This window comes from Carassius gibelio, chromosome B15, assembly GCF_023724105.1.
Source record: "Carassius gibelio isolate Cgi1373 ecotype wild population from Czech Republic chromosome B15, carGib1.2-hapl.c, whole genome shotgun sequence".
NCBI classification, from domain to species: Eukaryota; Metazoa; Chordata; class Actinopteri; order Cypriniformes; family Cyprinidae; genus Carassius; species Carassius gibelio.
This window is the reverse complement of record NC_068410.1, coordinates 17695657-17708593: the sequence shown is the minus strand read 5'-3', so window position 1 is coordinate 17708593 and position 12937 is coordinate 17695657. Positions and strand designations below refer to the sequence as shown.

Sequence of the window (12937 nt, the reverse complement as noted above, 5' to 3'; positions counted from 1 at the left end):
GATATAAAATAAATGTTAAAATCTGTACCTGTGTTGATGAAACACACTAAACATTTCTATGTGTGTCTATATATATATATATATATATATATATAGTGTGAATCTACAATTGTCATAGTCATGATGTATATATTTTTATATTTATTTTTATTTTTTTGTTGCAGTAATCTCTTCTAAATCTACAGAGCAACTGTTATGCTGTGATGTCCACAGTGCTATGCTGGCTTTAGCTTCCCAGCATGCACTAGGGGCATAAATAAATTATGTTGTTGAATTTTTAACTATTTGTTGGGCGATTCGGCTGTTGCTGCCATTGTATTAACTTTAGGTTACTTGTTTTGTAATGTTCAGAGTTTATTTTGATTGCCAACATGTGCAACATTTCTCAAAACTCATTATTTCCCTTTCTGTTCAGACAAGATTATGTTATTTCTGTATTTTAAATCCATATTGCCAGATATAATATAAACTACAAGAGTTAAGAGCTAATTATAATGTCTGGCTTGTTGTCTCTATGTAAAGCAATGCAACGCATTGTATTCTGTAACACAATTACACGGGATGGGAGAAAATTAATTAAAAGTTAAGAACTTCTCAGGAATGTTAATTATCATAATGAAAAAGAGAACAACAATTTTTAGTATTATCTCACAGTACATTGCTGTTATCTTTTTTCCACAGTGTTTTGTCATGTTAGGACAGAAAATGGGTCTGATTTCACTTTAAAATTCAGAAAATTAGGGTTCAGTCTTTGTAAAATCTTGATGTTTTTTTAAGAGTGTGGGTGCAGAGAGTGTGTATGTGTGCTAGCGTGTGGGGGAGGATTTTAACTAGAACTCCCAAATCCAATTTTTAGGTGCACATCTAGAGGGGGGCGAACTCAAATGCAAACAGCAATCCCCCTGCCATCTAGCCTTCTACCCTTTTCCCTTCACATTGACACCAGGCAGCACCCCTCCCCCCAGAACCTGCTGGACAGCCCCCAAAACCCCCTCCGTCCCACCAGCAGCACCACAACACTATATGAAAAAGAATATGAGCAGGCATGAATTTTAATGCAGTAGCTCATCTCAGCCAAGCAGCCTCACTTCTGCAGTGGAAATAAATAAAGAGGGGAAAAAATACAGAGAACCGATAGATGAATCTTAAATCAAAAGGAGATAGAGCGAAAAGCATAGGCAGAAAGACAAGGGTGATCGGAGTAAAAGAGAGAAAGAAAGAAAGGGATGGCAAAGGGGTAGAAACAGAAAGACTGAGAGTGAGAATGAGAGGTTTAAATCTCATCTCTATATATATCTGTCATTCATCAAAGTGATAGAACAGAGAGAAGTAGAACAGCCGTAATACCAAATAAAGGCAGAGGATGGGAATTTTGGATTTGGTCTGGCTCCAATTCTCCATCTTGAGTTGGACAGCTCTAGCTATCATGCCTACATCTACATCTTTCTCTTTTGGTCTAAATATTGCATGAATAATGCATGGGCTTAGGTTTCATTAAAACCTCTCTTATTAATAATATTGCCCGTGCATGGTGGAGTAGAGGAATATGGGATGTGTGTGTGTGTTTGTGAAATGAGAAAACGTACCATCTTGCAGACGCTCACGTTTACGTTCTGTCTGAAAATCCTGCAAAATTGAACCACTAATATTCGGCGCTAACCAGCTTCGGAATCAAAAAGCCAGCGGCGGTAAGAGGTAAGCAGAGCGATGGGCAGGCCATTTCAGCCAAGCACTCAACCAGATAACTCTGGGAGGCAAATGGGCATGATTTCAGAAGGACACTGCAATGAGGTCACTGTTACCTTGTCTTTGTCAGGAAAAAAAGGATATAGACTAAACATAATAAAGCCATAAACTAGGAGTGGAAGATATCGATACTGATACATGACTTCAGCGTGGTAAAGTGTGCACGGCAGTGAGTAAAAAACAACAACAAAAAACTTTTCCTAATCAGTATGTTTGTCTTATGTACCAGTAAAAATACCACCATTAAAAATGCATGAAACAAGATCAGTTTTACTTGAGCAGCAAAACGGTGTTAAACTTATTTTTTAAAGAATATATAATGTTTTAAAAATAAACTACCATTCAGAAGTTTGGAGTCAATACTTTTTTTTTTAAAAGGAAATAAAAATATGTTTATTCTGGACACATTAAACTGATCAAAAGTGGCAGTAAAATTACATTTCAAACAATATTTTTGTTAATCTAAGACTCTGTGTATTACCATTTCCCCAACAATATTAAGAAGCACAACTATTTTCAATATTGATAATAATAAAGGTTTCTTGAGCAGCAAATCTGCATGTGAGAATGATTTCTGAAGGATCATGTCACACTGAAGACTAAAATAATGATGCTGAAAATTCAGCAATAAATTATATTTAAAAAATATATAATCAAATGGAAAACAGTTGTTTTAAATTGAAATAATATTTCACAATTTTTAATTTTATTTTGGATCAAATAAATGCAGCATTGGGAACATAAGAGACATCTTTCAGAAACAAACAAAAAAAAAAATTAACAGTAGTCTACATCAAATACTGTAATAATAATTTTTTTTATATTATAATATAACGTTTCAATATAATATTTTTTATATATTTCAGTATGATTGGTCCAAAATGTTTTAACCATAATACTGTAAAATAATAACTATTTTATATGTTCAAACAGAAAATTAGTTTTTAATTATAGTAAAATAGGCTGTTTTACTGTATTCTTGATCAATTACATTTCACTTTGGTGAGCAAATGAGACAAAAAAATAAATAAAAATAAAAATCTTACCGACCCCAAACTTTGAACGGCAGTGTAAATCTCACTGAATTCTGTTAGATTTATGCATAAAAATAAAATAAAATCCATGTAATTTCAGAAATGCTATATATGACACATCAGGAAAATGTATTTGGTTGTATGGACATTTGTACTGGAAAATGACAAAATACTGATTACAGAAACTGCAGTGTGGCTCCTTATAGTAATGCATGTGTGAGATGATTAATACCCTTTTCCACCAAAATGGTGCTGGTGCTCAGGGACGTCGCTCAGAATTGTACCACATTTTTACTTCAGAGCCAAATGATGAAATAACTCTTACTACATAACCAAGTCTTTTTTTCAGACAGAGTTTTGGCATCCATTTTACAGAGGCAAAAAGCACACACATTAAATCCAATGTTTTTGTCATTGGCCATTCTGTCCATGTAACATTTTTACATATGAGTCAGCAGTTTTGGACCCAGTATGTGCGTGAATGTGTAAAACATGCCTTGTGACTTTAGCACCATGGTGAGATGTGAAGACTTGAACAGAAATAAAAAGTTAAAATTTCCATCATGTTTTTCCACATTGACAGCTATTCTTCATTATTCTATAAGAAAGTCTCTTGGCATCATGCTGACTCATTATATCATAACTATAGCAGCTGATGTAGACGTAGACAACACTGTCTTCACAAATGGTTCCAAATTCATCACTTGCGAATTGACAGTATAATCACCGAATCCAAATCGGATTTGTGTGCAGTGTGAACACAAGCTTTGTTTAGAAGTCTTTTACTTGTGGTAATTACCATAATTACAAGATGACAAGTTGCAGAATCTACCACGTTAACGTCTTCAGAACCAGATATTTGTTTCTATGCGTCTATGGAAACCCACAGAATATAATGCCAAATGGATCCAGTAAAATGCTTTATACTGCTGTTAATTCACCACAAGAACAAAGAAAGAAGAAAACTGTTAATATTATAGGAGTTCAGTATAAAAAAAAGAATAAAATTCATCAATTCACACATATTTGTAAATAAATCTTTTTATTTCAGACAGATGGGGAAAATAAAGTGGCTGGAGTAGCTGTGCAGCACAACAGAAGTAGGAACAAGAGGACAAAACAGGGTGTCAACTGCTGCATTGCGCACTTCCAGTCAGCTCTGATGATTAGAATGAACGATCTAGTTCGGTCATGAGTAGTTTTGTAAACTTTCTGGTTCCTGGCGATAACGGTGCCTGGTTTAAGACCAGCAGGATTATGAGGCCGAGTCAATTTGGTCCAGGCCAGAAGCACCTTTAATTCATTGGAAATGCGTGGAACAGGGCTAGATTGGACAGCGGCTCCAGCACCAGCCCCGGGGTCAGTGGAAAAGGGGTATGAGAGTGGGTGAGTTGTGTTAGAATAGTGGTACTCTGTGGGTTGTGGTATGAGTGTGTAATCCATGGCTGATGCTGATGCTGGGCTCACGTTTGTGGTTGTTCTTGCGCTGGAAGGGCAGTGTGTGCCGTTCGGAGTCTTCCTCACCCTCTTCGTCTGCCAGGTGTGTGTGAGTGTAATGGTAACTCAAACCTGGACGGTTCTTGTAGCGCTTCCCACAAACTAAACACAAAGAAATACACAAGGGAATAAAAAGTGTGGAATTGTTTAGTTTGTAGCTCAGTTAAGCTTGTCACAAAAAGAAATGTTATTATTATTATTATTACTTTTAATTTTACAATAGAAGAGACAGTTAATTTTATCTAAATAATCTTTCTATTCATTAGAGAATAAAAAAAAATGACAATTTCCACAACAATATTAACTGTTTTCAATATTGATTCTAATAATAAATGATTTTTGGGCAGCAAATCATATAAGAATGTTTTCTGAAGGATCATGTGACACTAAAGACTGGAGTAAAGATGCTGAAAATTATCATTGCGTCACAGGAATAAATTATATTGAAATATATTCAAACAGAAAACAGTTATTTTACATTGTAATAATATTTCACAATTTCACATTATTATTAAGTAATTTTGATACATTTATTTTGATAATATAAGAATTTAAATTCATTTGATTTGAATTTAAAATATAGTATTGTATATGTATAATACTAGTTAATATATACATATTATTATTATTATTATTAGTAGTAGTATTTTTAATTATACTTTTATTGTTAATATTTACTTTATTTGAATTAAATAAATGCAACAATTTAACAATTAAAGTTAATTACATTTTAAATTAAAATTAATTTCTAATTAAAAGTGTTATATTTGTATAATAATATTTAGTAAATATGTATGTATGTATATAAACATTTCCACCATTATTGCCGATGAGAACAGCAGGGAATGATGTCACACTATGCAGAATAACTCGACACAATGAAACTTGACATTAAACATAAATATCAAGACGACTGCATGTTTGTATGGCTATATTGGTCCTCCGTTACTAGTTCTGTTATTCCTTTCCCCATGCTGTGTTTAATAATGAATGTAGAAATCTATTCTGTGTTCTTTTGTTTATTTGCGCATGATACTCACTGTCACACACATATGGCTTGTCTCGATCCTCTAGGGATGCTGGATCCTGTCTCTTTCTCATCCCCCCAACACCACATGCCTGGACACATCAAAAATTGCATGTAAACACACACAAAGATTTATTTACAGCTGGCAACCAGTCTATTTTACATAGGTGCAGCTAGAAGCATTCTTATTTTGGCCTTTGTAGAGCCCCTATCCTACATCCTGCTTCAAGATTTAAGCAAATCCTCTTCCACAGCATTAATTACACCTAGCACACAATTATCACAGCATCTCTTCCACACACTGCCGGATAACTGTGGGGTGTGAGAGATCTTAGAGGAAAGAGTGTGCCCCAATTAACAGAACAGAAGGTGAGAGATTCTAGGGACTGAATCGAAGACATTCTGTTTGCTATCCTTCACTGTATTTTTTATGCTAGACTTGATTTGGGTTTTGCAGCATACGTTGTCCTGTAAATTACATAAAAAATGAATACTGCTTTTTATATATATGGACAAGTATTGATTTATCATGTACATTTGTGTAAAATTCATCGCATGCCATATTTAAATCCACATGCCACATCTTATTTCACTTGCAAAAAACTGCAATTTTGTAAAGTCTCCCTTCTTCGGGGAGTGGTTATTTCATGGCTTGAATGCATTTCTGTACAGAACCACTTACTGTACGATTCCAGCCTTTCATGTATGTGGGGTTATAATTACAGATGAACTTAGCCATGTTTTCAGTGTGCTACCACACATCAGGTGTTGTCTTTAAAGTGGTATTAAAGGAGGTTTTTCACAGCTGTTCGGAAGGAGCTGCTTTGAATCAACACGAAGCCAGTGGAACGCAATGATGAAAGCTACGCAGTGATCAAACCTGGAGATGTGCTAAACAGCCATAATGGATCAATGGCTGATGAGCTACAATGGCCTGCTTTGTTCAGACAGCAGCCTTGAAGAAACAGGAATCCTAGATTAAACAAAGAGCCCGCAGGGCTCAATGCAAACCTGTGATATATTAATACAAAACCTTGGGCTGCAGGTCTAATTGCTACCAAGAGCAGAGGTTTTCAAATGGTCAGTTGTAACCAATAAACTTTTACATGTGTGATTTGACAGCAGGAAACATAACAATACTGAATGTAAATAATAAAATGTTTCTGATCATATAATACTGCATAGTTATGAGAGCAAAATCACTTAATTTCTGAAAGATTACATGGTCAAACTCTAGAAAATCCATCTAATTGCATTGAGAACATTAAAGGTACACAAAATTATGACCTAGACCCATATACTTTTGGCTCAGCACTTGATTGTCAATGCTGAAATCAGTTTTAAAGCAAAACCAGTAGAGTCTTGTGAGTAATCATTCTACAAAACTGTATGATTCACTCTATTATTAGTATGATTCATACTAATGAATTATCAGCTGCAGAAAACGTTACAGCTGCATGTGTTTTACCCGTCCTTTGGTGCGATTCTTGCGTTTGGGAACATCCTCCTCCATCTCATCCATGTCCAGCTCGTGAGGAAAATCTCCCACCAGCAGCTTCTGTGACCACAAGGAAAGACCAGCACGTATGAGTCAGCTGTACTGTATGAACAACGCTAGAAAGTCAAACAAACGGGAAAGACGAGCGGGAGAATAACAGACCCTAAGAAATACCATATGGAAAATATGCTTTATATTAGTTAACCATAAACATTTACTTGTAATGGTATTAAGCAATTCACGCAGGTTTACCCTCCGACACAGGGTAAGAGTTGCTTTAAAAACACAATGTCGTGTGAGATGTAGACATGATATAACTCTAAGTATGAGAAATACTAAAGATGCTATCCCATTTACCAGTGTTTGGTGAATTTTTGTAGGTGAACTCCAGCCATTTCAAAAAAATTTTCAGAAAGATAAAGTAGTCACGCAAATTTGCTGTATCGACCATCAGAAAGCTGCTTGGTTTGTGACTATAGAGTTGTGCTTTATTCATTGCATCAGTATTTGTGATGTATGAACTTCGTTATCGGATTTCGAATTAAGTATATTGGGGACCTAGGCTGTTTTTGTTCAATTCATGTCACACAAGTTCATTCTTCGATTTCACTTATATCTGAGTGTTTAAAGAAGATTTCCACAAATCACACCAACCTATTATGTAAGCGATAACATAATAGATGGGTGTGGTTTGTGGCTTTGGTTGATTTGCACTGACCAATGGTAGTTCGAAAGTTATTAGCCAGAGCAATCTTTCCTGGCAAGTTGTTTAAAAATCCTGAAAACAAACATAATTTTGACCTGTTTTTATTTTTGTCCAAAATAACATCACACTAGCTGATTCTTTGATTTCAATATAAGGCTACATTTACACTAGTGCACTTTCATTTTAAAACTCGTAACTTTCGCTACGGTTCGAAATAATGTCATGCTGTTTCTTTCTTTAATTTTAATTGAAGTGTATCACGGCATTAGCAGTATTAGTTTGTTCTACGATTTCACTAAAACTATGTCAGCGTTTTAGCTTTTAGCTGTTTTTGTTCTAAATATTGTCACAACAGCTAGTTCTTCAATTTATTTTTAAATTGTGGCCTTGCCGTTTTTTTGTTTCTTTTTTCTCTCCAAATGACATCACACCAGCTCATTTTTCTGTTTCGCCTGAAGTATTTTGGGGCATTGAACTTTTTAAAAAAAAATGACATCATACTAGTTCGTTCATCGATTTAGCTTGAAGTACATTGAGGCCTTAGCTATTTTTGTTTTTTTTTAAATGACATCACACCAGTTTGTTATTTGATTTTACTCATAGGTACTTATAAGTATATCGGGATGTTAACTGTTTTTGTTTAGAACCAAGTATATCGAGGCCTTAACTGTGATGATTGCCTAGCAAGTGCACAACTGTAAGCATACTCATAATACATGGATGTGGGAAGAGAACAGCGGTAGGCACACAGTTTTTTAACTCCTGCTGGGGCCTGAGGCGAAGCAAACAGCAAGGATCACAGGTCTGCTCCCAGGGGACGAAGCACTCTAAAGAGTCACTCTTAATTGAAGTGCTAATTGGTTAACTGTCCACCCCTGGGATAGATGTCGTGTTGTGTGCAAAACAGTGAGGGTTGTGACACTAGTGACAGCTTCATCGACTGGCAGGCGGGTTCATTAGGATCTATAGACATTCACACGTCAACACCGTCAAATGTAAGTACCCGTAAACCCCGAGACGTTGAAAATGTGCAACCGCACTCCACAAAATCAATAAACCAACTTTGTCAAACTTACTGACATGGACACACAAAATAAAAAAATACACTCACAAACGTACACTGTTTGTGGTTAACAAGTCTGCCAGTGGGGGCGTGTCAGCCCTGCGGCGATTTGTGTTACTGCCAAAAAGAGACACAAGTACTACAGAGAAATCAGAAGGGGAAAGAGTTGGCAATAAAAAGCAGAAAGAAATGCTGAATGGAGTGGTGGGAAGAGCATTTTGGGTACCAAAAATAACACATGGCGACAGTGTCTTAGTGTGTACTTTAGTGTGTACTTCAGGGCTGAGTGTGTAAAACCACTCTTTATCTAGTTTACTATTGAGTGGGAGCAAACCACAGTTGAGGAATCGTTCTTACCTGACATTCACTCATGGGTTCCTCCTCCTTTGTTTCAACCTTCTTATCCAGGAGTTCTCCGCTGAGGAGTGACTCCAGAACGGGTCCCTCAGGAACACCCCCTTCCTTCTTTAGTGCTGCTTCATAGTCTGGACACACAACACCAAGACATTTCTAGTCAACTCCTAAAGGAATAGGCCAGACAGTCTTTATGGCATTTGTTTAAAGTCTTCAAGTAAAGAAAATGTGCAAAGATTGCATTTAAAACCATAAGCGGTCTCACACAAAACCTGTAATTTGATGAGAAATTGCACATTTGTAAAAGCAATGAATTCAATAAAAACCATTCTTGAAAAAACAATGTATCTTATGTATTTTTGTTCAAACTGTTCATTTACAAGATTACCCTGTTGAAAAAAAAAGCATATGTTGATTAGTTATGTTTAAAAGCATGGCAGCTGGTTATAAACTGGTTTAAGCTGGTAATGTGCTGGTCCTAAGCATCTAGCTCCTGTTCAGCTCATGACCAGATCATGACCAACTAAGGACCAGCTTAAACTAGCTCAAACCAGCTATCATGCTTCAAAACATACCTAGCAAAAAAAAATAAAAATTCAGAAGCAAGTCAGCATATTAGAAAAGGTTTATTTTAATAAATTATTTGTTTTATTAGGATTCCCCCCCCCCCAAAAAAAAAAACAACAAAAATGAATTAAAGATTTATGTTTGTCTTTCTCAATACCAACTCTCACCGATTTTAAACTCGATGGGTCCAAGACGTGGATCCTCTAAGATGTTTAACCGTCTCTTCTTTCTCCAGCAGCGTGCAGGATAGGTATAGAGCTGCCCTGGAGCCACACCTGAGTTAAAAAAGAACAAGAGCCATGGTTTAAACATCCAAAACCATGACCTAACAACAAAATCACAGATGTAGTGTGATACACTGTACACATAAAACAGACCTGGCCCACGATGGGTCTTCTCCATCCATATGTAGCAGTTACTCTGTGCTACGCCTGTTTGGGAGTCAAGAAATGGCAGGCGCATGGAGCGTTCAGCACAAAGTCGAGCATTATAACTGCGGCAGTGCTCGATGGCCTCACGGTAAAACTCCTCACCAAGGCTGCAAACAATTAAAAAGGGGGAATGTCTCACAAGTATGTTTGATTTCAGTGCTCAAAAAACAATATTTATTATTTAAAGGCCCCATGAAATCAAAATTTGCGTTTGAAGCCATCTACTGTATATGCTGGTGAACACTTGAATGTTGACAAAATTAATATTTTAGCACATGTACATTCAAAATGTACCATTTTAACCGCTTCTAGGAAATTAGAAGAAAAATATTGATGAGTCATGTTGCGCTAAACAAATTTATTTCCAAATAAGTTCAATGGGGCTTTAAATTTTCACCCATCTATGCAGATAACTCTTAGTACTGTCATGCAGAAGGTAAATAAAATTCTTGGCTGGCATACAATCGGGAAATATAAATCTCATTTCCAGCTCTGTTAAAGGTGCAATAGGTGATTGTCTTCAGAAAAGTATTTTGTTATACTGGTTGAAAGTCTATTCACATCCAGATAGCAATCATTAAGTTAAGTGGTATAAATTTATTTATCTGTATTTATATACTCTGTGGAAGACGTAGGACCAAGAAATGTACGTCCAATCAAAACCAAAAACGTCCGAGTGTTTTAAACAGCTTTCCTACCTGCCAGTCAACGTATGTATCTGCATACCTCTGCACACCCTGTTATGAAAATTTGTCACTAGTGTATTCACACATGCTGTGCAGACAGAGCTAAAATGGCAGACAAACATCAATAACCCGGTATTCCTTCCTGGTATAGTAGTAGTTTTAAAGTTTTCTAACTGGTTAATGACACGTGATGTAGCCTAGTGGTTCCAAATTCCAATGCTCACGCACATATTTTGCATGTCTTGCAAGTTTAGTTAACACACCCGATTCAGATGACCAACCCGAGCTACGTGAATGAACTGTGTTCCAATCGATTTGGTCCCTACACTATGTTCATTGCTCCCTAATCCCTGAGCAGGGTTTACTTCACTTCGGAACATGGACTGGAATTGGGAACCGCTGATGTAGCCTATTGTAGTAATATTGTCTCTGGTATTCTGGTCTGTGAGCATAAATGCATTCGGGGGCGTGGCTTTGGATGGTGATTGCAGGGAGGGTTGGAAGTTCGCTTTCAGTGCTATCAGGCTAATGTTAACATTTTCCAAGATCTCCTATTGCACCTTTAAATTAAATTAATGCATTTAGCATACACTTTTATCCAAAACGACTTACAGTGTATTCAGGCTAACATTTTTTTTACTTAGATGTGCTCCCTGGGAATCGAACCCACAACCTTGCACTGCTAAAGCAATGCATCGCCACTTGAACCACCTTTGAAGACATACTGCATGTGCATTGGAATATACTGTACAGAATCGCACTCGAGGGTAAAGAGCTCGGGTGTTAGGAACTGCTGTTTAAAAACATTGCTGCATGAGAACAGTGGTGTGCATTAATGGTTAATGTGGCAAAAAAAGAGCGCACTCAACAGTTCTGTCCTCAAGAGTATGTTTGCATGCTCGAATCTGGTCAGGACAAAAGTACCAAACAGTTATTTTATTGCTGAGGCTGCACTCAGCAAACTGCTGCATTTAAAAAACAATTTTAAAATAAGGAAAACACTAATGAATAAGTCAGTAGCAACTGTTATATATTTCTTTACATATTAGTACATTTACATTCAAATTTGAATATATGAAAACATATGACAACGTTTAATGAGTTTTTTTTTTACTTTTGCAGTGGTGGATGGGAGGCTGCCTTGTGAAAAAGAAGTGCACTTGATTGAATCACATACTAAAAGTACTAGTGTACTTCAAATCTTAAAAGTTATTTTAAAAGAAAACGTTTATTGCATATTACACTAGTGAAACAAATGGCCACTTCATTGTACTTCAAGAGAGTATAATTTCTAAAAAGTGTGCTTTGTACATTAATAATTTCAAATGTTTTACTTTAAAGTAAATTTAGAATTCATTATGTTTAAATATTTATTTTGAGCAGTCCATTTTATCGAGAATTCAAGGACAATCCAAAATAATTTTAAAGTTAAACTTACTGCATTTAATATCAATTTAAACTAGAATACATTTAATTTACAATACATTTCATTGCAATTAACATCCAATTGATCATCTGAAAACATTATATTCAGCTCACATGTTAAGTATGTTATTCCAATAATAAATGCTCTTTTTAAAAGTCTACAAAAGTGTATTCTTCTTTGCAAAGTCTCCTTCACTGCAAACACAGTTATGTAGAAAACACTGCAGTTACAGAGTATAGCAATCATTATTTAACAGTACAAAATGGCAACTGACCAATCAAAAGCAAGTATTCCAGAGTGAGTCATGTAATAATGTTTGGCAATGTCATAAACCAAAGTGTTATTGAATTTAGTCCAGATTTTATTTTGATTCTGCTCTAGTTTATTCAGTATTGAAGTTTGTCTGTATTTTCTCTCCCATTGTTAACCCAAGGAAAGATCATAAGTGCAGAAATAATTGGGAGATGCTTAAAACGTCCTGAAAATGCTCTCCTAAACCCTGCTCTCCCGCGGTTGCCTTTTTCTTCTGTCAAACCGGCTGAATAAACTCCCTTCTATGTTATATAAGCTATTGTAAAAATTAGCCCCATGGAAGTACTGGCGAGTTTTGGAACACAGTCCCCGGTTTTTGATGTGTCATCTTTTGTTTCATTGTAATCTAAAGCACCGGTCTGCAAACCGGAGTGAGAATTGAAGGAAAATTGCATCATGCAACAATGACCGCATCCCTGAAACAAGCCTGATAACAAATTGACAGAGGCTTGAGGTGATGTGATGATGTAAGCGAAAAACCATTGTGATTGGTTGGAACTCATCCATTTCTCCTTGTGGGGGAATGATGGAGAGCCCTGTGGCTCAAGACAAACAACGCAGTCAGGCTGAAATAAATAACCCTCATTTCT

General features: G+C 36.1%; 1 protein-coding gene across 1 annotated transcript in view; it reads right to left on the bottom strand.

Moving 5' to 3' along the window:
• Positions 1–12937, bottom strand: part of LOC127972158 (zinc finger protein neuro-d4-like) — a 47341-nt gene that overhangs the window by 18687 nt on the left and 15717 nt on the right. The window contains 6 exon segments of the mRNA XM_052575479.1: positions 4248–4379; positions 5318–5396; positions 6773–6862; positions 8929–9056; positions 9660–9767; positions 9870–10030. Of these exon segments, the coding sequence (XP_052431439.1) occupies positions 4248–4379; positions 5318–5396; positions 6773–6862; positions 8929–9056; positions 9660–9767; positions 9870–10030 (698 nt within the window).